This window comes from Macaca fascicularis, chromosome 12, assembly GCF_037993035.2.
Source record: "Macaca fascicularis isolate 582-1 chromosome 12, T2T-MFA8v1.1".
Classification (NCBI taxonomy): Eukaryota; Metazoa; Chordata; class Mammalia; order Primates; family Cercopithecidae; genus Macaca; species Macaca fascicularis.
In genome coordinates, this window is record NC_088386.1 from 45,145,087 (window position 1) to 45,170,584 (window position 25,498).

At 35.2% G+C, this 25,498-nt stretch overlaps 2 protein-coding genes across 5 annotated transcripts in view; one reads left to right on the forward strand and one right to left on the reverse strand.

Moving 5' to 3' along the window:
* Window positions 1-6,309: 6,309 nt before the first annotated feature.
* On the reverse strand, window positions 6,310-24,265 carry MMADHC (metabolism of cobalamin associated D). Its single transcript, XM_015432079.4, has 8 exons — window positions 24,200-24,265; window positions 23,625-23,685; window positions 18,728-18,872; window positions 16,019-16,236; window positions 13,013-13,118; window positions 12,294-12,424; window positions 7,933-8,019; window positions 6,310-7,018 (listed from the first exon to the last, which is right to left on the reverse strand). The coding sequence occupies exons 2-8, from the start codon at window positions 23,631-23,633 to the stop codon at window positions 6,824-6,826; spliced, it is 891 nt and encodes a 296-aa protein (XP_015287565.2). The 5' UTR covers window positions 23,634-23,685; window positions 24,200-24,265; the 3' UTR covers window positions 6,310-6,823.
* Window positions 23,992-25,498, forward strand: part of LOC135966529 (uncharacterized) — a 273,782-nt gene continuing 272,275 nt past the window's right edge. For 3 of the 4 annotated variants that reach the window (XR_010579863.2, XM_065525465.1, XM_065525466.2), the window contains exon 1: window positions 23,992-24,371. Coding sequence is in view for 2 of the 4 variants with exons in the window: in XM_065525465.1 (XP_065381537.1) it covers window positions 24,090-24,371 (282 nt within the window). In the remaining 2 variants the exon portion in view is untranslated. Of the gene's footprint in view, window positions 24,427-25,498 lie in introns of all 4 variants that reach the window. The other variant, XR_010579864.2, reaches the window with a different exon arrangement.

The window sequence follows — 25,498 nt, forward strand, 5'->3', positions numbered from 1 at the left end:
GTATTTGGGAGACAAACAGTGTATTTCATTAAATATACTATCACAATTGTGCCGATAAAATAGTGCTACAATTGTAAAACTGGCTAAACCAGTCTGAAACTACAGTCATGCATCTCTTAACTACAGGGATACGTTGAGAAATGGGTAGTTAGGAGACTTCATCAATGTGTGAATATCAGGAGTGTACACAAACCTGGATTGTATAAGCTACTATATGCCTGGGTTCTAATGGTATAGGCTATTGCTCCTAGGCTACAAACCTGTACAGCATGTTACTGTACTGAATACTATAGGCAACTGTGACACAATGATACGTTTTTGTGTATCTAAACATAGAAAAGGTACAGTAAAAATATGACTACTATCATATTTGTGGTCCAAACTTGACAGAAACGTTGTTATATGGTGCATGACTTCAATTAAAGATCTCTACACCAGGTTTTTGGATTAAAGCGGATACATGACACAGCTCCAGTTTGACCTCAACAAATCTAGATTTACTCTTCTGAATCATCATTAAGTTAATCAGCATCTAATTCACATCTGTTACTGAACATCTATGTGACAGGAACTGTGCTCAACCATTCTTCCAGTAACAAAATTGGACTTTCTGGCAGGCACTTTTTCATGAAGTCTGTGACAAGGATGACATTAAACTATTTAAAAACTACTAAAAATTAAATTTTTAGCAAAATGGCATATACAGCTACAACATAAGCTATGAGTACAAACCAGTGTTTAAAAAGTTTAATGTCTATTTTTGTACTACTGAATTGTCACTCATTTTAAATAGAGTGGCAATTTAATGACACAAAATCTTTATACTAGAAGATATAAGAAGTCGTAACTTAAATATAATCCTATCTACATAAAATTAAAGCAATTAGAGCCTCTATTTTTATATAGAACAATGAGATCAAAGCAGATTATAGCATTGCAACCTTACCAGTTTAGCCTATTTTCATTTAAAGGAAACAAAGTTAGCGACTATGCCATTTCATATGAATACTCTGTGCCCAAGATGCAACATTTCATGAAATAACTGAAACAGTGAAAGAATGTTAGATTGATAGAGAGGAAATCTACATGGATGACTCAATGTCAGGAACCCTAAGCATGATTTAACTATCCAAGGATTAAGAGGTTCTGGGAAAACTCTTAAAGCTCTTGGCAAAAATGATCATGCTATAAAGAATGTAAAATATGTCTAATAACAATATTAGTAAGAAAAATAAAATGCTTTGAAAACTTGTTTTATATACTATAAGCATTAATGTATAATTAAAACCCTAAATATTTAATAAGAAGATAATTTTGCTTCAAAATTTCATTTACCTATAAATTTTAGTTCCTTTTTAAAAACTGGATTCAGTTTAAAGACCCTTTGCTGGCATCATTTATTTGTGAATAGGTTCTCCCACTATTTTAAGAGTGGATTTGATTGTATTTATTGGAGTATACTATACATACAAAAAAGTGCACGTTAAGTTTGCACAACTATATTCATCGTGTGGTCAATACTCAAATTCAGAAACACAAAACAGAACGCAAAACATTACCAACATTCTAGAATCCTCTTTGTCCTTTCTTCCAGTCAATTCTTCCTTTCTGAAGGGTAAGCACTATCCTGACTTCTAGCAGCATAGTTTTGTTTTTGTATTTCATATTAATAGTATTACATAGCACGTACTCCTGTGTCTGGCTTCTTTGGTATATTATTACTTTCATCCATTTTGTTGCTAGTCATAAAGCATTTATTCTCATTATTATATAGTATCTCATGTGAATGAGACACAACTGATATATAAATTGACAAAAAAAATTCTAGTGTGCATCTGAGTAGTTTCTTACGTTTGGTTATTTAGCACCGGTATAGATTTTTACATGAGTAAACATCTTTTGGTGAATATATGCATACATATATACACACACACACATATATGCATTTCTGGTTGGTCTATACCTCAGAGTGAAATTGCCAGGTCCTAGGGCGCATTAAGCCTTAGAACCGTCAGTTTTCTGAAGTATTTATACCACTTTACATTCCCATCAACAGAATTTTAAGTTGTTCTACATCTATACTATAACTTGGTGTTATCTATTTTTTCATTTTTCATTCTGGGAGAGATGTAGTGGTATGGCATTGTAGGTTTAATTTACATTTCTGATGATTAATGAAGTATTCCACCTTACCATGTTTATCGACCATTTGAGTATCTTTCTTTGTAAACGTTTCTTTATTTTTCTGCTGGTTATTTGCTTACTGATTTTAGGAGCCTTTATATATTTTGAATACAAGCTCTTTATTGGATATGTATATTGCCGGATTGTTGGTATGTACTTATCTTTAACTCTGTTAGCTGCCTTCTCTTTCATAATGTCTTTTGATGAATTAAGAGTTCTTAGTTGTTTTGTGTGCACGTGTGTGTGTTTTTGAGACAGTTTCGCTATTGTTACCCAGGCCGGAGTGCAATGGCACGATCTCGGTTCACTGCAACCTCCACCTCCCAGGTTCAAGCGATTCTCCTGACTCAGTCTCCCGAGTAGCTGGGATTACAGGAGTGCACCACCACACCCGGCTAATTTTTTTGTATTTTTAGTAGAGACGGGGTTTCTCCATGCTGGTTGGGCTGGTCTTGAATTCCCAAACTCAGGTGATCCGCCCGCCTTGGCCTCCCAAAGTGCTGGGATTACAGGCGTGAGACATGGCGCACGACCAAGAGTTTAGTTTTAACATGATCCAATTAATTATTTTTCCCTTTGTATGATTATGTTGTGTTCTCTTAAAAACAAATCTTTACTCCAAAGCACAAATATATATATATTTTTCCCCTAGCTGTAACCTTTCACATTTAGACTTGGAATCAATTTAGAAGTAATTTTCATGTATGTGTCATGTAAAAGCAAAAATACATTTTTTCTATATGAATATCCAGTTGACCCAGCAATATATACTGAAAAGATCATTCTTTTCTCACTGCACTGCAATGTCACCCTTGTCATCAATCAAGTGACTTTATGTGCTTTTTATAGTAATGACATGGTTTTAACTGATTATAATTTCCAGTAATGAATGGAAGTCAAATGCTCAAAGTCTCAAAATACAAAAAATGCTCAAAGCCTTAATTTAAGTCTAGGTAATTTATAGTTTACATGTATTCTGAGAGGGCAATGAAAACCCTATGAAAAAGTTTAAAATATCCTGGTCAGTAATGAGAGGATAAGAGGAAAGTTATTACTGCATATTCAATGGTGTGTTTAAGTTTAGTGGGAAATTCGGTCCTTACTTTCCAAGTATGGGAGGCAAGATTTAAGACAAAAATACAAAGGAACTGTGTACAAAATCGTGTGGTGGAGACCAAGATACAAACGAAGGAAAAGACCAGTGAGGGATGGAAGAGCCAGGAAAGGTTTCATAGAGGAGTGCAACTCAAATCCTTGAACTGATTTAGGCCTGATTAGGCCACTCTTAATGCAAAATATTAGAGCCTTCACTTTTGTTTTCTATAGCTCCTTAATACATGAACTGGATGACCAAATCTTACTCTTACTTCCTTAGATGCCGCTAATCCACCAATTACTACTGAGTTTTAGAAGAGACCAGAGGTTGTAACCCTCAATGCACACTGAAACACCTGGGGAGCCCTTAAAAAGTACTTATGTCCAAACCTCATCAGACTAATGATATCAATCTGTGGGTGTGAGACCAAATCATCAGTATTAAACGCCCTCAGGGGGATCTAAATGTTCAGTTAAAGTTGAGGACTTCCAATCAGTGGTTCTCAACCCCAGTGATAGAGTTGTCAGATAAAATTCAGAACACCTGGTTATATTTGATTTCTGATAAGCAAGTATTTTGTCCCATAGGAGAAATATAGCAATAACTGAAGACATTTTTATCATAACCATGGATTGGTGTTATCTAGTAAGCAGAAACTAGGGAATGCTGCTAAACTTCCTACAATGTCTAGGACAGCCCACACAACAAAGATCTGGTTCAAGACATCAGTAGTGCAGAAGTGGATAAACCCTGCTTTGGAGCAACAAGAGTCACAAGGAGAATATAGAGTTGGAACTAAAAAGAGAGTTTTGTTCAAATGTAATAGCAATAAGGACTAGGTTGATATTACAAGTAACAGAAGCCCAAGAAAGACACGAAGATTTTAAACTTGAAGCTAGAGAACTATTGTTTGAAGTCAAGCATTCTATAATTGAATTTTTAGATACATGTTTCAGTAAATTTTCAAAGAAATTTGGAACAGATAGAGTTCAATGTAATGAATTCCTAAGTTTATGAAGTGGCAGCATTAGTTAACCCAAAAGTTCTTTCACTTTAAATTCTTCAACTCTTTGATATTTTTGATCAGACACTTAATAGACTTCTTGATTATGACCATGAAGAGTGAATATGGAAAATAACTATTGGACTAATGGTCAAGTCCCAGTGCTGGGTCTTAACACTAGCTGTGTGACCTGATGCATGCTCCTGTTTCCCATTTTGTCTATTATAAAATGAGGAATGTGGATCACATGATCTGAAAGATCTCTTTCAGCATTTAATTTCTATGTGCTTGATAAATTTTCATCTATGTAATCAGCATTCAAGAACAAAAATTCCTAAGTTCTTGTGAAAACATAAATTTAACAACAAACTTTTCTTCAGTGATAGCTCTAATAGTAATTTCAATGGCTCAGTCTTATTTTAAAAGGTAGCAAATTTATGTTTAAGATACATAATTTTGCAAATTCCTTCTTGTCCACGAGGTCCTGATCAAGTGAACAAAGTTACCTGAGGTGTTTTTTTCCTGTAGTACATAATAGTCAACCACTTTGTATTATTATCATTCAGTAAAAGTTACTTGGGTTATATTTCTAAAACCTGAATCTTGCCATAATACTTCAGAGAAAAAAGTTTTTATAACAGTTACTGCTGATCATGATGTTTGTTTCTGGAAATCCTGTTAAAAAGCAAGTTGATAAGGAGTCTCACCACCATGTACCCTTTCTCAGTACAACAGAATGCACCGAGTTAGCCACCTAGAGGGAATAAGCATCATTTTCAATCAGTAAGTGACATTTCATAATTGTTAAAGCAAATGCTGAAATTTCAAGGGAACTTGTCTTAAAGAATGGTGCAAGGTAGGAAATGGCTGAATAAGCAAAATACACATTAGAAATCACGAGTGGTACAAGGTACTTGACCAAATTCTGTATTGTGTAAAACTGTCCTCTGTACTGTGGGATGTTCAGCACTAACCCTGTCCTCTACCTACTAAGTTCTGTAGCACAACTCCCTCATATCCCTCCAAATTGTGAAAACAAAAAATGTCTCCAGACATTGCTAAATTTCCCTTGAGGGTCAAAGCTGTCCCAATTCAGAAGCAATGAGGAAGCAAAAACTACGCAAACAAGTTTGATACCATATATGATAATAGAAAATAATTTCACAATGTTGAGTAAAAGCAGTCAGATACTGAACACATTATACAGTTTCATATATATATTATATATAGTGTGTGTACATATACATGTGTATGTGTGTATATCTATATATAAAGCATCAAAAGAGGCAAAACCAACCTATACTAAGGAAATCTGGACAGTGGTTCCTCATGGAAAGGGCAAGGGCTGGGGCATGTTAAGTACTTAGAAGGGAGCAGGATGAGTATGTCTGAGGTATTCTGTGTTTTGATCTGGGTGCTGGTTACATAGACAAAAATTTATTGAGGATATATGACGTGCATATATATACATACACTTTAATGTTATTCTAAATGCTGTGGCAATCACTACACTGCATCATTTCAAAATGAATGAAAACTTTCTAGCTCTAGATCATAAGCAACACCTCTTATCAAATGACATGTTAACTAAGCTAGGGGTTTTAAAACAAGGTGTGATTAAAAAGTTATCTCCATGTAGTCCTTTTCAAAACAGGCATTTCATGAAAAGACAGAAAAAATCTATTTCAATTCATTTTGTAGAAGTTACTTTTACTCCTTAGATCTGCCTATTTCTATTAGAAAAGGTTCAAAAATGAAAGATAATTCTTTTGAAGTTTCTAATGCTGTAAAAACAAGCCCCATCTCAAATGAGGCACCTCTGTAAAGTACTGCAGTTTCTGCCTATTGCTAAAATTGAAAATAGATTTGGCAGTTAAGGCATAGTTTTATTTATCTGTCTCAACTTAGGAGTTAAGAGAGAATTACCTTTTTTAGTAGGGATAAGGACAAGACTCGTGTGTTTAAAGATATATTATCCTTCTTCTTCTTTTCCTGAACATAAATTATTTCAAAGTAATACTCAGACTGGTACCACAACACTTTAATAGACAATAAAGATAAAAGAAAATTTGAAAAAGTAAAGTCTACAATGAATCCAAAATTCTCAACTGCATTATTAAAAAGAACTTTAAAAAGATTAATACAGAAACTTAAGAATCAATAATGATGGTATTTTAAAAATATTGTAATGAAAACACACATTATTGTAACCAAATGTGTGATTTATTTTGGGAAGAAAATAATTAAAACTGAGGCCTTTTTCCAAAAACGGGGAGAAATAACAATAGCAGATCATACCCTGGTTACAAGGTAATTACCACATCCCATACAATGTGGATGTGCTCAATGTGTATTCAATGATATGAATAACGAAGATTTGCAATGTTAAAGTCCCAAATCACTTGCCAATGTTGTAAATTCGTAAATGCTGAAATAAATACTTAGAAATAAGTCTATTTTAAAAACTTTAGTATGACAGTGTTTATAGATCAATCCAAAGATCACATACAAATAGTACAGCAAATAAATGGACATTTCTGCTAATTTCCACTTAATTTCTTCATAATATGGCTGTCTGGTGTTGCATTAGTGAAGATACTTCCTACAACTACATGGGTACCCCAGAGACTATGACGAATCACTTTACAGCATCCAAGGTCATCAACAGAGAATCCTAAATGTCGGTAGCGTTCGTCAGTTTCAAAAAGAGTGTTGTTTGTATATGGTCCAAAAAACTAAGGAAATAAAAATGAAGTATTTTCATTAGTAAGAAAGACATTTTAGTAATAATTTTTAGGTAAACATGACACCTATCTACTTTAATATTCCAAATATTTAAAAAACTAAGTAAGTAAAAAGTCACATGCAACACTTAAACTGCCTTAACACCCCTTTTCCCCAATTCCTATGCATTCCGGAAATGTGAAATGATCTAGCAAATTTCATGTTACCTAGAATCAAACGCATACTATTGCACATCCTTTAAAGATGGAATAAACCTTAGACAATTATCTATAGTTCACCATCATTTTCAAGACAAGGAAACTAAAGACCAAGCAAGTTTTCCATTTCTCGATATTTTATTTGACTTTGAGAAGAAATGGTATATATTCCTATCTTAAGATTCAGAAAATGATTTGATTACTACTTGTTACTGAAAGATATATCCAGAATTTAAAATGTGACTACAGTGGTAGTTCAGTTATTTCTTCAAAGTATAACCTTATAAATGTTAATTTCCAAAAATTTACTGGTCTAAGTATTTATTTTTACCACCTGTATTTTAATCAATTAATTCTAATAATAATTATTTCTTCCTTACAGAAACTAGACTGTACCAATTTATAGTTTTCAAGTTATAAAAAGTAAACACACTTATGCAATGCAACTCAAATATATAATATCTACTAGTGAGAACAGGAAGTAAAAACATTTCTAATCAAAAAAATTGAAGTGATGGAGAAACTTAACTGTGAGTGATAGAGGTCTCTCAAAAGTTGTGAATTCCAGTGACTCACAGTAATATTTATTTGGGTAAAATTGTGAGATTTTTAAAAAGTCTTAATCTATTACCAAAGTTATAAACAAATTTTATAATAAAAATCATCTCTACTTCACATAATTTGATTTTCAAATGATAATTACTCACTGCCAAACCAGATGATGGGTCAATAAAGTCAGCCCAATATCCCTCAGCTCGAAGAGCGTAGCAAATTTCCTTAGCACCGTTGATGAACTGCATTGAAAGTCACAAATAATATGCTTAAAGATAGCATTACTAGAGATTGTTTTATTTTTAAATAAAATTTTAAGTGACTATCTTGTTTCAGAAAAGAACTCAAGATTAATAAAAAATAAAAACCAATAGCAAATTAGACTATAAAAGCATAAGATTATTTTGACCATTCCAGAAGATTGTAAATACAACACTTTATTTTAAAAAGACTAAATTCTACACATTTTCTTTTGAATTCTTTCTTACTTTATGAACTACTTCTAATCAGTTCTATGCTACTAACTTCTGAATCTGTCATAAACTATCAACTATGGTTGCTATTTTCTATTATTACGGTGATAACAGATACAGGTAAAATACTAAATAGGTATTTTAATAGAAATAGGTAAAGGAAAACAAAATGCTCTTAGTGAAAAGATCTGAAACATTCATTCGTTTGAAAGAAAGTTGTTTAAAAACATTTACTTGTTTGTGTGTCCTTCAAAATACATCTATCTACTCACAGTCATGAAATCATTCTGAAAAAACACATAAAAATAATATGACCTGGTAAATGGTGTACTTAAACAAGGTACTTGCTTTTCATTATATACTCTTCTCTATCTTTTGTATAGTGTACAATTACTACTACCATGTGCATGTATAAAAATTGTGGTCTTACCATCCTAATTTATAAGCTATTTTATTAGCTTTATCAGAAGTCTAAGTAGTGAAAAGACAGTAACAAATATTAAGACCAGATTACAATGTTGAAATAAAGAAGAGATCATGAATGTTTAAAAACAAGGGCACACAGCTACTCAGGAGGCTGAGGCAGAAGAATTGCTTGAACCCGGGAGGCAGAAGTTGCAGTGAGCCGAGATCACGCCACAGCACTCCAGCCTGGGCGACAGACAGACTCCGTCTCAAAAAACAAAACAAAACAAAAAAATCAAGGGCACAGTTCCACTTCTGGCCGTAACAGAGTTAACAGGTACTGAACTCGCAATCCTGTTGTAAAACTATAAAACTGATCAAAATACACAAGGTAACTATTTTTAGACCCTGAACAACAGGTGAGACAAGACCTTTGAGAGAAGGGAAACAAATGAAAAAATCCCCATATTTGCTCCAGCTTTCTGTCTGTGGACATTTGCCTGTCACAGGGCAAAGAACTAGAGCCCAAGTAAAATGATGTTGTCACTGGAGCTGAGGAGGTAGAAAGCAAGAGTTCGAGACAGCTGAGGCACCTGGGATTTGTAAGGCAAGGTACTGGAAATGAAGGAGATACATAAAATGGGCTCCTGAGTTAGGCTGCAGAACTATTCACCATAGTTTCTTAGCTAAGGGCTGAGCTGTGCACTCATGAGGCAAGGTTCCGAGAGGCCTAGAGATCATGTGTCATGCAGTGCTGGGAGACATGGATTTCCGACCCACCCAGAATGAAAAGACCTTACTGACTAATTGTGGTATTTCAGCTGAGATCTCCAAAAGTCCAAGCCTTAAATCAAGACTTTATTGTAATTCAGAGGTTAGTAAGCTACTGTCCAAGGGCCAAATCTGATTTGGTGCCTGTTTGGATAAACAGTTTTAGTGGACACAGCCATGGCAATTCATTTACATATTGTCTGCAGATGCTTTAACAACACAGGGGTAGAGCTGGGTAGCTGAGACCCTAAGGCCTATAAAAGCTAAAATATTTACTATTTGGCCCCTGTTAAACAAATTTTATGGGAGCTCCTTGTTTTGGACTAGCCTCCTGCACTAGGTCGCAGGAGATGAGACCAAACCAGAATGGAGTCACTCATGCTAGGTACTGCCTAATCTAACTGAATTCTGAAACAGACTAGTTTTCAAACAAACAAACAACAAAAAAACCAAGATTCACAGCAACCAATCAGAATGGGCCTAGTTTACCTGAGCCAGCATAAGAAAGCCACCTGTGTTTTAACCCTATGAGGAAAGTAACTTTGAAAGGAATAATCTGCTTCTCGTTTCCTATTGCTGCTTTCTCCAGCTCTTTGCCGTGTATAAAGCCAGCCTCCTCTGCTTAACTGTTTGTAACAATCTATTTTACAGAATGAGGCTTTGCTTGATTCTAGAATTTCAAATCAAAACCAGTTAGATCTTTAAATTTGTGATAATTTGTCTTTTAACACCCCTTCCAGAAAAAGTTAGTTGACCTAAGGTAACTTTTCTCTTAATACTTTCTTGTAAACTAACAATAACCATTAAGATAATACTGTATTCTTTAGGTTATCTTCCATATTTAATATTTATTGCTGTATTTTATTAATCCTCACAATTCTTAAAAATAGGAAAACTACTGAATATGGCTTAGAAAACAGTCATTAGAATGTATTTCAATTTAATGAACAGATGTATCATACATAAACTACAAGGAGAGCAAAACAATGCAATGCAATCAAATGTTTACAAAGGTTAACTGAAAGAATCTCAAATTAACACAAAGCTGAAGTATTTTTCTTAGGATTTCTGTTCACCAACACTGACATCTGCTGGAAAAAATTAGAATAGATTTAAACCATAAAATATCAAATATTTACTTGGAGAGCTAGGTGTGGTTCCAAAATAATCACGAAGAAATCTTTAATCAAAAAAATCTTTTTTCACAGAAAATAAAATAGCTTCAGTCATTATAAAATTAAAACTCTCAAGTTGAAGCATGTTGCCATTCAAAGCCCTGAAACTGGTTATAGGAAACTAACTTAGAACTATACTGGAGTCACTATCAAATTAGGTTCAGAATCTTAAACTGACCAAAAATTAAAACTAATGCAATATACATGTGATAATATTCTAGCACTTCAATGATAGTGATGAGTATAGATTTACTAAGCATTATTTTAATATGTACATAGAAAATATCCTACGCCTCTCTATAACTTTTGTTAATCACTATATGCTTGTGATTATTAAAAACCACACAAAATCTATTAGCAGCTATATGACATTTAAATGTGAAATTATAATATTGCTGAATATGTAAATTACAATACTTTTACAAATAAAAACCATATATCTAATCCGAAAGAAAACATAAAATAATTCCTAATATCCTGCATAGAAATCACTAACGGGATTTTTAAATTCAAGTTAGTGACTTGAACCCCTTAGCTAACCTGAGTTGGAAAGAACTGCTAACACCCAGGGTAAGCTAGCTTGACAGTTTATATACTAGAACAATCTTTTTGGTGGGCAAATTGGAAGTGTCTTATCAAAATTTAAAAGGTAGATACACACTGATTCAGCAACTCTCTATTTAGGAATCTATAGATATTAGCATGCATAAAAGTATTTGTAAAAAGATTGTCACTGCTTGTTGCCTATAATAGCAAAAGTTGGATTTTAAACTTATAAATGACTAAGAAACTTCTTTTATAAGAGATGGGAGGTCTCACTTTGTTGCTCAGACTGAAGTGCAGTGGCACCATCAAGGTTCACTACAGCTCGACCTCTCAGGCTCCAGTGATCTGCCACCTCAGCCTCCAGAGTAGCTAGGACTACAGGTGCGCAACACTACACTTGGATAATTTTTTTTTTGTAGAGACAGGGTCTCACAACATTGCCCAGGTTGGTCTCAAACTCCCGGACTCAAGCAATCCTCCGGCCTCAGCCTCCCAAAGTGTTGGAATTATAGGTGGGAGCCACTGCACCCGGTTAAAATTCTTAAATAATTTAAAAAGTTTATGGTTTACCCATGTGATATAATGCTATGCAGATTTTATAAAGAATGAAATATATCTATGTGTAAGTATGGAAACATGTCAAAGCATACTTTAGGTTAAAAGCAAAACACAGAAAAAAACGTGGGTAAACATTACTATACTGTTATTGTATTGCATACTGTTACTGTTTACTCTTGGAGAGAGCTGGCATAATTTTCACTCATTATTTGACATGTTCTAAGCCCAGGAGAAAGGGAAGATGGGGAGATAAAGGGGGAGATGGAGGAGGAGGGGGAGGGGGAGGCCGAGGGGAGAAGGATAAAGAGTTAATTTTACCTTTTTGTCATTTTCCAAATTTTCCAAAATAGACTTTTAAAAAATAAATTGAGGAAAGTAATAAACAGAATCTAAATTTTTAAGGATACTAAAAAAGCACTTTTATTCTCAAAAAAAATGTAAGTCCTTTAGCATTACAACACTTTGGAGGAAAATGAATAAAGGGTGGAAATGACCTTTAAATGACCTTAAAAAGTCATCATTTTAAGACACTGGTTCACTGTTACTTAGTGACCATAAAATTAAATTATTAGCAATTGAAAGAATTACCTTTTCTAAGAGCACTTCTCTTTCAATTTCTACTTCTTCACTCCAAACAGTCATATCATTCTTAGTTTTCTGTGTTACAGTCAGAATCAGTAGTTTGCTATTAGCTACTTCTGGAAACAGTGATTCAAAATCTACAAATAAGAATAAATATTCCAGGTAGAAAAGAATTTGATTTTTAAAGAACAAATTTTTAAAGAAGGTTAAAAGTACTTCTTTAGAAAAATGCTGATTAAGTAAAATTACTGTGGCATTAGATTTTTATAAATGTATATTATTTTTGAAAAGGGTAAAATTAAACTTAGTTTTGTTTACTTCTGCTTTTGTTGGATGAACTGAAATATTACTACCAACAATCCTGAAGGGTAAGTAGGATTACACATTATTTGGGGTTAATATAATTTTCAAAAATGCCTACTAAGATTTTTCAGTATTATATTAACTCATAAAATTATAACTCTAATAATCACCCAGGAGTAAAAATGACTTTAATTTACCCTTAGGAAAAAAGTTATAAAAATTTTACTCTTCCTATCTAATGGCAGCATGAGGTCAGATGTCACAGGACATTTGAAAGCCTTTATCTTGGTCATGTAATCACTTCCAGCCAGATACAGTAAAATATAATATTAAGGTATAGAGCATTCCAATTTCTATAGAGGACATTATTCAACATATTAAAAAATTAGTAACAGTGTTTCAAAATATAAAGCACGACGTACCTTTTCGCAGCAATTCTGGACATGTTTGTATCGCACACTCTACTCTGGCACTTTCAAAGTAAGTTTCTGCACTGTTAATTTCTTGTTCAACAGGTGCATCATTACCCTAAGGAGAACAAGGATGTAAGTCAACAAAATCTGGAGTTCAAATAGAACGGTATCTTGCCTGTTATAAACTTGTCTTCCTTAGAAAGCTTTTTGTTTGTTTTTACAAATAATTATAATCTATCTGGGAGGTGAGGTAATGATGTTTTTTCATTTACTCAAACTTTTCTCTACAATGAATATAAGATTTGGAAGTTCAAAAAATGTGAATACAGCAGATCATGACTATATAAATATACTGATATTCTAAAACTTGCTATGAACAGAAATTGGCTAAGTAACTAAAATGCCATAATGTGTCTCATAATGTTATGTCTTCTATTTTATGGTAATATATTTAATTATCTTTTCTTCTATAATCTGTAAAATGGGGATAATGATACTAACTTACAAGATACATGACTAAATAATACAGCCTCTCCTACAGGAAGAGCTTAGAGGCTTTTATTCAACTGAAATTTACTGAGAGCCTACTATACATCAGGCACTATGACAGGAGAAGGCACTGCAATGGTAAAAAATTCAGTCCTTACTTTCAGCAATTTCAGGCCTAATAAAAAAAAAAAGCACAAGCAAATAAATGCAATTCAATATGACAAGTGCTATCGAGTTACGAATAAAGTCTTCTAGGGGCACAGATGAGGAAGAAACACTTTGCTGGGAAGAATCAGGAAATGATTGAAATGGTGATATTTGAGCTACAAGTTAATATATCTGACAGGTAAAAAATAGATGGTATAGAGATTATGAATTCAGGAGGAAAAACAGTGCAGCAAAAGACAATAAAGTGCAAAGACACAGAATGTTGTATTCAAGAAAAATGGCAAGTATGTTGTGGCTGGAGTACAGAGGGAATAGGAAGTAGTGGCAGATAAGGTGGGAAGGATAAGGGATCAAAATTGTGAAATGCCATTTATTCAGCATTAAGAAATTTGGACTTTAGTCTACAGGCAATGAGAAATAGCAATATCAAATGCAAAAATTAGCCAGGAATGGTAGCATATGCCTGTAATCCCTGCTCGTTGGGAGGGTGAGGCATGAGAACTGCTTGAACTTGGGAGGCAGAGGTTGCAATGAGCCAAGATCGTGCCATTGCACTCCAGCCTGGGCAACAGAGCAAACCTCTGTCTCGGAAAAAAAAAAAAAAAAAAAAAAAATCTCGTGGGCTAGAGATTATTACTATCCTCATTTGACATATAAAGAAACAGGAGTGGCCAGGCATGGTGGCTCACGCCTGTAATCCCAGAACTTTGGGAGGCCGAGGCAGCCGGATCACGAGGTCTGGCGATCGAGACCATCCTGGCCAACACGGTGAAACCCCACCTCCACTAAAAATACAATAATTAGTCGGGTGTGGTGGTGCGCGCCTGTAATCTCAGCTACTCAGCAGGCTGAGGCAGGAGAATCACTTGAACTAGGGAGTCGGAGGTTGCAGTGAGTCAAGATCGCACCACTGCACTCCAGCCTGGTGACTTCATCTCAAAACGAGATGAAGCGAGACTTCATCTCGAAACAAAAAAACAAACAAAACGACAACAACAAAAAAGAAACAGGAGCTTAGAAAGGTTAAGTATTTTCCTCGAGGTCACAAAATTAAGTAAGCTGCAGAGTCAATCTTTGAACCCAGATTTATTCTATCTTCATTGTGTGTCATGCTATAATGACTCTAAAAATCCAGGTAAGACAAACAGGCCTTGAACTCTGGCAAAGAATTGAAAGGACACTAATATTTTAGGAGCAACTTGAGAGAAAAAAGCAATGTGATTTTTATATTATTTATAGTGATATGATGGAGAGAGAAGGTTGGTGCTCTAAGTTTTATCTTAGGAGAAAGGGGAGGATGGTTATTCCACTAACAGTATTGGTTATACGGGAGTTAGAACAGGTTTTTAAGGGAAAAAAAAAAATATTACTTCAGTATTAGACACACAAAATCTGGGGACTTGCGAGACATCCAAACAAAGATGGTTCAGTAGGCATATAGAAATATAGAACTGGAAATGTCAGAAAGAGAAATACTGAATTAGAAATTATAAAAACATAGACTGTGGAGGAGCCAACGGATTAAGTGTCCAAGGGGTGATTCAAATGAGAAGTTGTAGGACAGAAACTTAGGGGAAATGTAATTTAATTGACAGACAGGAAGAACAAGAAGCCAAGAAGGCTGAGAAGGAATTATCTGATAAAAACATAGGACTGGTCAACTGTGTCTCAGTGTCAGGTCATCTAATATAACTCAAAAGTAAGGAATTGCTGCTGCTTATAATATGGCTTTAAAAAAAAAAAAAAACTCAGCCTAAAACTATGCAAAAATATGAAAAATGATAAACATCAGGGGTTTGACAGGAACCCTGAATTGCATGTAGCTTTCCACTTTAAACAATCACAAATGCAAGTTAAAAATGTTTAAAAATGAAGAAAAAAAAACCAACCTTAAGAAATTATTTAAGAAAAAATAAACTTATGAAACTGGGTCCTTTTTATTATTATATCTGAACAATTTCAGAGATCTCAAATTTTTCTTAAGCTTTTAAATGGCTAGAGGAATACAGAACCAGTTGGAATCAGATCCATGTACAAATTTAATTGCCATTTATTAAAAGTGAAAAACAGGAAACCTAAATTTCCAGTATATAGATATAATTACATTATATCTATACTTAAAAACATATTTTTGAAGAAATATTTTAAAAATATTATAATCTACAGTACAAAAATTATATAGCAAACACTTTGTAGAGGACAATGCCAAGTCTTCCAAAGCTATATATGCTGTTTTTGTATATACAGGTATTGGAATTGATTTTTAACTTTTTCAACAAAAGTAATATGCTTATAATAATCAAGAGTAATATAGCATTAACAATCAGGAAACCACAATAAATGTTACCAACAATTTACCTGAAATTCATTCACATATTGTGCCATCACAAACTCATGTCTTTCACTTGATAAAGGTTCTGCTAGAACATCAGGCAAAGTTTTATGAACCAGGCTTTTCTTCTGTGAAGAAGTCCCATTGAGGTGACAATCAAAACCTATGTTCCCAGGAAGCTGGAACCTCTGATCTTGAGGTCCGAAGGGTCCCATAGTTTCATCAGGCCACACTGTTCGAGAGCCTGAAGAGAAACAACAAAAGGAACAGTTTCTCCTTAATAGTCAAGTATATTGGTAGACTGAAAGAATGTTCTTCTTAAAATTATGTATATTTTTACCTAAAAGATCTTTAAACTCTGTTTTCCTGTGTGAATATAGATAGTTTCCTATTGTTTCCAAAACACTAATCAAAGCAACTGATTGACAGATTACAGGCAAGTCTGTTATTAGGGGAAAGACTGAATAAAATAATCCATACTAAGAAATGCTTGAATGTCATTAAAAAGAAGACAATAAACCTTTACATACTGACACTGAATGAAATCCAGGATACAATGCATTAAAAGAAAAAGCTAAGTCAAAGAACAGCATGTATAATAACATTTACATCCTCATATTTGTGTATTGTTTTGTTCTGTTTTGTTTTTGAGACAGGTCTCTGTCATCCAGGCTGTAGTACAGTGGTGTGATCGCAGCTCACTGAAGCCTCGACCTCTGCGGTCCACCTCAGCCTCGCAAGTAGCTGGAACCACAGGTGCACACCAAAATGCCCAGCTAATTTTGTTTATTTTTGGTAGAGACAAGGTCTCCTCCTCCCTCAGCCTCCCCAAGTGTCGGGATTATAGTCATGAGCCACTGTGCCAGGCCCATGTTTTTAAGTAAAGAGAAGATCTAAAATGAAAGACGCTAAACTTAGTAATGGTCGTCTGGAGAGGGTCATTCTGCTGCTGTTATCTGGTGGCACAAAACATGAATGGGAAAAAAATTATGCATCACGTGACCTAATGCTCTGTTTACCAGCCACGTGAGTTAACATGGATTGCAAATACAGAACATACCACATTACTTTATTCACTTAAAACTTAAAAACAATACTAACTTACAAAAAATTCAAAAAGATTCAGAAAAGAATAAAGTAGAAAATTAAACTAAAAATTACTCAGAGTAGCGATCTGGGCTTACAGAAACAGGGACAACTGCTATGCATATTACTTAGCAATAAAAATAGATATTTAAAAATATCCTGTCAGAGAACTAAGTAACTGAAAATGGCTATGTCAGTATGGCTGCCTCATTCCTAGATCATGAGCCACCATATCCCTCTTCCACACTTAGGGCATACATCGCCCATCAATCATGGAACCATTTCCTGCTGAACCCAGACGATGTCTCAAGATTCTCAACATAAACTCTAGTCCAATGCTTCTCAAACTCTAAAGACGTACTTAAGATACACCTGGGATCTAGTTTAAATGCAGATTCTGATTTAACAGGTCTGGAGTGGGGCTCAAGATTTTGCATTTCTAACAAGCTCCTAAATGATACTGATGCAGATCATGTTGAATAACAAGGCTCTATACAGACAGCCACTAATGACTACTCAAGTCACTTCCCAAGAGAAAACCTGTTAGCTATTTTTGAACAAGATAGTTTTTAAAGGTCTAACAATCTCTAGTTCTCTTTACAGAAAACACACGTCCCATATTAATAGTAGATTTGGGCAGTGGATTTGACCGTATGTTTACTGGTCATTTTAGGTTTTCTTTTCTGGGAAAGGCCTATTCATGTCCTTTTGTTTTCTGATTTTTCTTTCAGGTTATCTTTTCCTATTGATCTATTACAAATTCTTTATATATTCCAGATACCAATCCCTTACATAATTTGAATGGCAAATCTTTCATTTATTATAAATATATGGTTAGTCTTCGGGTGATGTAAATTGGGGAGTAGTCAGAGAGTTAGAAAACTTGAGCAAGATGGACGGCTCTGAATGCTCAAGTGAACTTAAATTACACTGTAAGTAATGTGTGCCACGAAGAAAGGATTCCATGTTCAATATCTTTGGGACACATTAGGTTAAGTTTCTAAGAGTCTTTAATATTTTAGTGTGCATTATAAGCCTCCAAGACAGGAATATGGCATATAGCATTTCTCAAACTTACCTACCACAGAGACTATCCCCCCTACCCCCACTTTTTCTTTTTAACCTTGAATAATGCTTCATGGCTTGACGTTAGTCTGGGAACTACTGCTGAAAGCAATGAAAGGTAACAGGTTTTTCAAGAAAGTGATGTGGTTAAAATATTTTAGAATGATTAGCATGGTAGCAGTGTACCAAACAGATGAGAAGAAACAGACTTTGTAGAAAGCAGGTAAGTTAAATAAACACTAACACATAAAAAGTACAAGGTACACTTATGAAATTTAGCAAAGAATGGGAAGAAATAATAATATGGTTTAACAGGACCAAAAGGAGATTTGTTTCAGGGAAGACTCTATGTTTGAAGATAGAAAAAGTTTAAGAAGTTTTAGAAACCAGTACTTATTCTTTCTTCCTTTTTTATACTGTAGCTTTCTGACATAAATATATTTAGGCAGAGCTGTGATTCATTTTCAACAGAATAAACACAACTTCAGAAAAATCCATTAAGCCTTAAGAAGAAATATTAGAGGAAATACAACTAGAAATGTTTTGAAACAATTATAAGTAAAGCAATAACAACTTTCACTTGCATATATCTGGAGGTGCAGCGGCCACATGAGACTCATCCGAACCTGACGATCCTGCAGTCGAAAAGGCTCTGGGATTGACAACCCTTTTAACTAAAGAGCAAAATCCTGGGAGATAGGAAACCAGTCTGGCTCTGTTACAAAGCACCTAAAAATGACACAAAATTAAAATTATTTCTTCTGAATATAAATGTTATACTTAGATAGACAATCTCTGGCAAATCTTCACACTGCAAGGTTCTTTTAAAAACCAACATTCTACTTTTACTGAACACCTACTATATGACAAGCATTATGTATATTTGTAATTTTAAAACTAAAAATAAATATTGAAAAAAAACAAGTAATGAGTTAGTTTGGGTAAAAGTCTATGTACTTTTCAATAAAGGCTAGAATTCAAGAGTGTCACACATGAGAGAATAGACATCTAAAAGTTGTCTTACTTAAACACACTAAAAAGGTAGCACAACGAAGAAGATTCTTCTATCCTCAATAAAGAACTCTCAAAACATCTCTTTGGACCAAAATCTGTCACTTTCGAACTTTCCTCTCTTCTTTTACTGCTATAAATTATGCTAATTCTCTCCCATACTGTCCTTTCATTGTGGTTTCACGGCAATGTCTGCTTTTCTCCATTTCAGCACATATCTTTGTGGTACATTTTTTTCTACTTGTATGTTCACTTACTAGACTGTGAGATCACGTATTACAATGGATGAATGTGTAAATATCTTTCATTCATAAATTTTTTCACAGAGTACTTGGGTCAGAACAATTTAATGCAGGGATTGGCGAATGATTTCCCAATACAGCCCACTGTTTTGGTAAATAAAGTTTTACTGTAACATAGCCATACTAATTTATGTATTGCCTATGGTCACTTTCCCACCACAATGGCACAGTTAAGTAGTTACAAGAGAGATTCTATGGCTCACAAAGTCTAAAATATGCACTATCCGGATATTTGTATTAAAAAACACACACACACTGGCAACTCTCAGTTTAGTGAAAAAGATATTAAGAACAAACACCAAATCATCTGTGAAATGCTATGAAAAGATTTGAATAATTATTAAGAAATCTTTGGGAGAAAAGGTAATTAATTTCATGGAGGATATACTAAGCTTTGAAGACAATAAAAATTTGCTTGGGAAAAGGTGCATTTCAACCAGTGACTTTCAGGAACAAAGGAATAGAGACATATTTCAAAGAGTGACAAATTCAGTGAGGGTAGGTATAAGAATGCAATAAAAAAAAGGTTTGAAATTGAACTTATGGGCAACTATATAAGACTGTATATTTAACTCAGATGGTAAAGGGCTTGTTACATCAAGATAGTCAGAATTTTAATTTGTAGGCAGGAAAGAGTCAGAGTAAACTGACAAAAACAAAGGCTGTTTCAAGAAATGTACCACTAAGGGCGGTATAAAAAATGGACTGGAGGAGCAGTAGAGAGGTGGTGTGAAAATTAGTTACTAGGATATTGGAAAAATCCAGCCATCTGACACTTGAGAATTATTCTATTTCCCTTTCACAAAGTACAGTATTCTAAAATTCAACCTATTTTTTCCTTCCACCTTTTCACCGTTAAGTATAAGAGTGCATCCTAACTGGTCTTTTTGTCTTTCTGACATAATTTCCTACAAATTTACCCTCACTTCCCTTACTCTACTTTTCAATCACATAAAAATATCTCCCCGACATTTCCCATATTTCTCTTCATTCTTTATACTGCCGTAAGATTTCTTCTAGAAGATACTGTTTCCTTATCGTTCTAGAAAATTCTAGCAAATTCTTACTTTTTAAGACCTGTATAAATATAACCTCCTTGGTGATACGTGTCTCCAAAGAATTCTGTCTGCCTAAAATTTAAGCAGCCTCTCTTGGGGTCTGTACCCAACATGCCCAAAGAAACAAAAATGGTAATTACTTGGCTTTTTACTTACAAACAAACTCAGACTTTTGGGTGTTTATATATTACAAATTTACCTTTACAACTAAAGATATTTAAGAGAATGCACCCAAGATCTAAAGGAATCTAAAATTTCAAATTCCAAAAATATTTTCAGCAAGGGCTCAAAATAAGCAGCAGCAAAATAAAAGATTACCTGAAGGGGACAATATTTGAGAGCATGTAACAGTAATAATCAATTGATGTTGGACACTATGGGTCCAAGTTCTATAGTAAGTGCTTTACATATACATTGTTTTATTTACTTTCCATAACAATTCTATACACTGTTATTAGAACTAGTTCCAGGATGATTAATCTACAATCTGCGATCATTCACATCGTTTCACAAGCAAAAAACAGAAGCAAAAGGAAGATCATCCAAATTATTTCAAAAATTGCCTATTATTAATTATTATTTCAGCCTGTCTATCAAGGCCATTAGATTATATTTTGACATTCTTTTCTTGGTGATACAACTTTTAACAAAAGTTACATAATTACTAGTTTTGTTCCTAGCCTAAGAAAATCCAATCACCAAATTTCATTTTAATGGCAAAATAAACCAGTATCTAAATTGCCTACTGAAAGGGACAGTTGATGACAGTACTAATCTGTTTCAAATCTTACCCGTTAACCTGTAAGATTCTCAAATCTTGGGCGGGTGCAGTGGCTCATGCCTGTAATCCCAGCACTTAGGGAGGCAAAGGCGGGTGGATTACCTGAGGTCTAGCCTGGCCAACATGGTGAAACCCTGTCTCTACTAAAAATACAAAAAAAGACAATTAGCCAGGCGTGGTGGTGAGTGCCTATAATCCCAGCTACTCGGGAGGTTGAGACAGGAGAACCACCTGAACCCAGGAGCCAGGCTTGCAGTGAGTGGAGATCCTGCCATTGCCCTCCAGCCTGGAAAACAAGTGTGAAACTGCATCTCAAAAAAAAAAAAACAAAACCTCAAATCTCTAATTGTGGAAGTGGAGTATTTTCTGACCACCTGACAGATTTTATGACTGGTTTAGCTGGTGAACATAATAAAAAGTAATTGCCAAAAAGCAAGACAAAATTACAGCAGAGACTTCATTCTAGTTTGAGGGTAAGTACATATTTTACATATGATTAAATTCAAACTTCTAGACTTAGGAAGATGACATGCTATTATGTTTTAACTTTAAAATCCTTATTAGTATATAAAAAGAAAGTGCCTTTTGTGCACTGCCTTTGGACTAGGTTCTGCTTTTGATCATGTGAGAAAATACAGTCTGTACAAAAACTAAAAACTGGTAGTTTATGCAGTGCATCCAAATCTATCCAGATATTTTTTGCAGCCCCCAGTGTTGCAAGATATTTGAATTAAATACAAACATTGAGTAATTGAAATATTTACACAAAAGGTCCAGAAATTTGGCTCTTCCTGAAAACTCAGAAGACCTGGCAGTATTGGACTCACATAACCAAATGGCATTAGTTAGCAACAAATCACTGTGGCTAAGGGAAGGCTGCTCCCCTTTTAACAGAAAGGCTTTGTCATAGTCCCCATGAAGGCATCTTAATTTACCTGTCTAGACTCTGAAACATCAACATTTTTGCCCCTTGTTATGAAACACCTATCTACATATTTCATTAGTAACATCCATCCAGAATTTACAATCCATATAAATTAACACAAAAATTGTTAACGTACATTTGGATACTGAAACTTAAAATTTACTTTAATATGAACTTCTTTCTAACAAAAGACTTACAAAAGGATCTTCCCTACTGAACTATTATAATTTATTCATTTAAACCAAAATAAAACCAGGTCAAATAATAGCTTTCTATTCTACTTCAATTAATTTCTCTCCTTTGAAAGTGCCACATACTTCTTTTACAGCATTCTTTTTCTGTGCAGGTTACGGGCAGGCAAAAATTCACCGTAGAACTTGGCCAAGACTAGTAATCTACTCTTATGACTTGTCTCTACAGTCACACTTTAGACTTAATATATCATGTTCAATTACAGAAATACCATCCTGGCTAACTGCTGCCATATAAGTCTTCCTAGTACACAGCTCTAAGTGAATAATCACAATTTAAGGAATAAAGTCTAAATTACTGAGTTCGGCATTCAAGGTTCTCATTTACTTGGTACCAACCTCACAATTCAACCTTATCTCCCACTTATCTCTTTCACACATCTTACATTTAGGTTAGCAGGGAGCAATGACTTTTTAATTTTTCAGAGGGGTAGGCGGGGTGGGGAGTTCTATGAATATACCTTCCTGTCCTTCCCGCTCATATTTTAGACTATACAAATCTCACCCATCTTTCAAACCTTTCAAAAGTTAAATGTTTCCCTCATGAAGTGATCCCAAACTCCTCTCCACAAAGCCTTGAATCTGCATTGCACCTTTGTGTAGGTTCTAAAAAAATTATTACTTTATACTTTAATTGTAGCTGTTTTTATATATGTCTTATGACCGCTACATATGAATTCTATAGATAGGATGTGTCTAATCACTGGAAAGTTACAGTCAATAAATATCTTTGGTGTGTGAGAATATCTCCTGTTCTTATTTTGTAGGATTTGGAAGGTCACTTCCAATACAGAAACTGTTGAAAAGAAAAGAAAAGAAAAAAACACCCTTCAGTTTAGCTAACCCAAAAGATAAAAAAGGGCCTAAACATAGATTCTAATATTTACTGAAACGCTGTATTTAAAAATACCGAAAGGGTGCTTGAATTTCCACATCTGTACAAGTCAAATTGTATAAGTGTATTTGCAGTGAAAAGAATGCTACCACCTTCAAAGCATAACACAATTTTACACCACTTGCTTCCCCTGACATTTTTGATACATTATGTCTAACACTATGCCACCCAATGCCATCATAATTAAACCCGTTCTTTCATTTCCTAACATTCCCAAACTAGTTTACTATGCTGATTCTTAGGAGATAATGTACTCACATTGGCCATCTCCACTGGAGAGGGCAGTTCGCAAAATAGCTTTCCTTTGGTAAAGTTATTCCTGGGAAAGAACACAACAAAACAGACGAGTGACCGATTAAACTCCAACAACAGACAACTGAGGTAACGTCCACTCTTCGGAGGTGTGTCCTCCACCACGTCAGGACCAAAGTCCAAGCTCTCCCCGTACCCTAAGGAGGCCAGAACTCGCCCCCATACCAGGCACAGATCCCCCGGCCCGGAGCGGGCACTGCAGCTCAGAGCCCTTCCGGTTTACAGCCGCGGAAAATAAACTCGGACCAGATCGGGGCGGGGAATGGGGGCTGGGCGGCCACAATTCAGTCCCGGGAATCGAAGCGGCTGCTTTAATAGAGGTTGGGGCTGCATAACAACAGCTCCAGGCAAAGCTTCCGGCTAAGCTGAAGGATGAGGAAGCAGAAAAGAGACTAAAGACAGAGGGACAGGATGGCTGGGGACAACGACAGGGACCCAGTGAAAATACAGGCAATACCGAGGGCTGTAGCCCTAACACGAGCAAGTTTGGAGGGGCTAACGTGGGCGGAAACCGTCCGTACCAGGCACCACCACTGTCCCCAGCTGTCCCAGAACCAGACTCTTCCTGCCGTTAAAATGGCGGCGGCGACTGCAGCTGTGGTAGCGCCTACGCTGGCGGTGACCAGGCAGAAGAAGTTGCTGCTGAGCGCGTCGATGCGAAGGATCGCCGAACCGATGATGCGCACGCGCAAAGTAGGCCTACGTGGAACCGACCTGTCACTGGGTTAAACGCATGGGAGGAGAAAAGGTGGGGCGAGGGTGATTTGGGTGGATGGAGAGGAGGGCTCCCAACCTGCGTTAGGCGGTCAATTAACCTTCATGAACTCCTTGATGCGTTTGATAGTCTTCCCATCTTAAGCCTTTCTTACTGCCTCCAGGAGATACAGTCTTCTGTTCTTTTTGTCATAGTTGTTTATTTTTCATGACTCGCTGTTTTTGAGCGTAGGACACTTACCTCTTTCTGTGTTCCCATCCCTACCACAGTGCCAGGCTCTCAATATGCTCAATAAATAAATATTAGGCGACGGATTTGTAAATCGTATATCATTTTCATGTATCTAATACGTTTTTTAAAAATTGACTAAAGCCCATAAGCCTATATTTTACTTCAGCTGTCCTTAGTTTTCGGCCTGGTGTTCTTTTCCGTTCCAGGTTCCTGTCCGGAATACGTCACCATGTCGCTCCAGGCTTCTCTGGACTGTGACCGTTTCTCAGACTTTCCTTGTTTTTGATAACCTTAATAATTTTGAAGCGACTTATCGGTCATTTGGTCAAATGTCCTTCAATTGGGTTTTGCCTGTATTTTTCTCAGGCATTGACTGAGGTTATAGGTTTTTTTGTTAAGAGGTAAGGTAAAGTGATCTTCTCATCACGTCATGTCAAGGGTATATACTATCAACATGACTTATTACTGTTGATGCTAACCTTTATCACCTTGTTAATGTAGGGGTTGTCAGGTTTCTCCACTGTGAAGTTACTCTCTCTTTGGAAGGGCATCACTCTGTGCAGCCCAACTGTAGAAATGGGAAATTGTTATACTCCACCTTTATGAGGACAGAGTATCTTCATAAATTATTTGGAATTCTTTTGCATGGGAGATTTGTCTGTACTCCTGCATTTCTTTAAGTATTCAATCATTTATGTCAATATGGACTCATGGATATTGATTTTACATTTTGGGTTATAATCCAATACTACTTTATTTTGTTGTTCATATTGGTTCCAGCTTTGGCTATTGAGATTTCCTTTAGTTGGCATTTGTGTCTTTTTGACACACCCTCCTCTTTTTATGTTTATGGATTTTTTTCTTGAGCATTTTC

Bases quoted from the DNA above. Each gene is read 5' to 3' on its own strand.
- MMADHC (XM_015432079.4), bottom strand. The intron at 13,119-16,018 runs GTAAATTGTTGG...TGTTCTCCTTAG, and splicing joins AATATGTGAATGAATTTCAG to GGTAATGATGCACCTGTTGA. The intron at 8,020-12,293 runs GTAATTCTTTCA...CTTTCAATGCAG, and splicing joins GAGAAGTGCTCTTAGAAAAG to TTCATCAACGGTGCTAAGGA.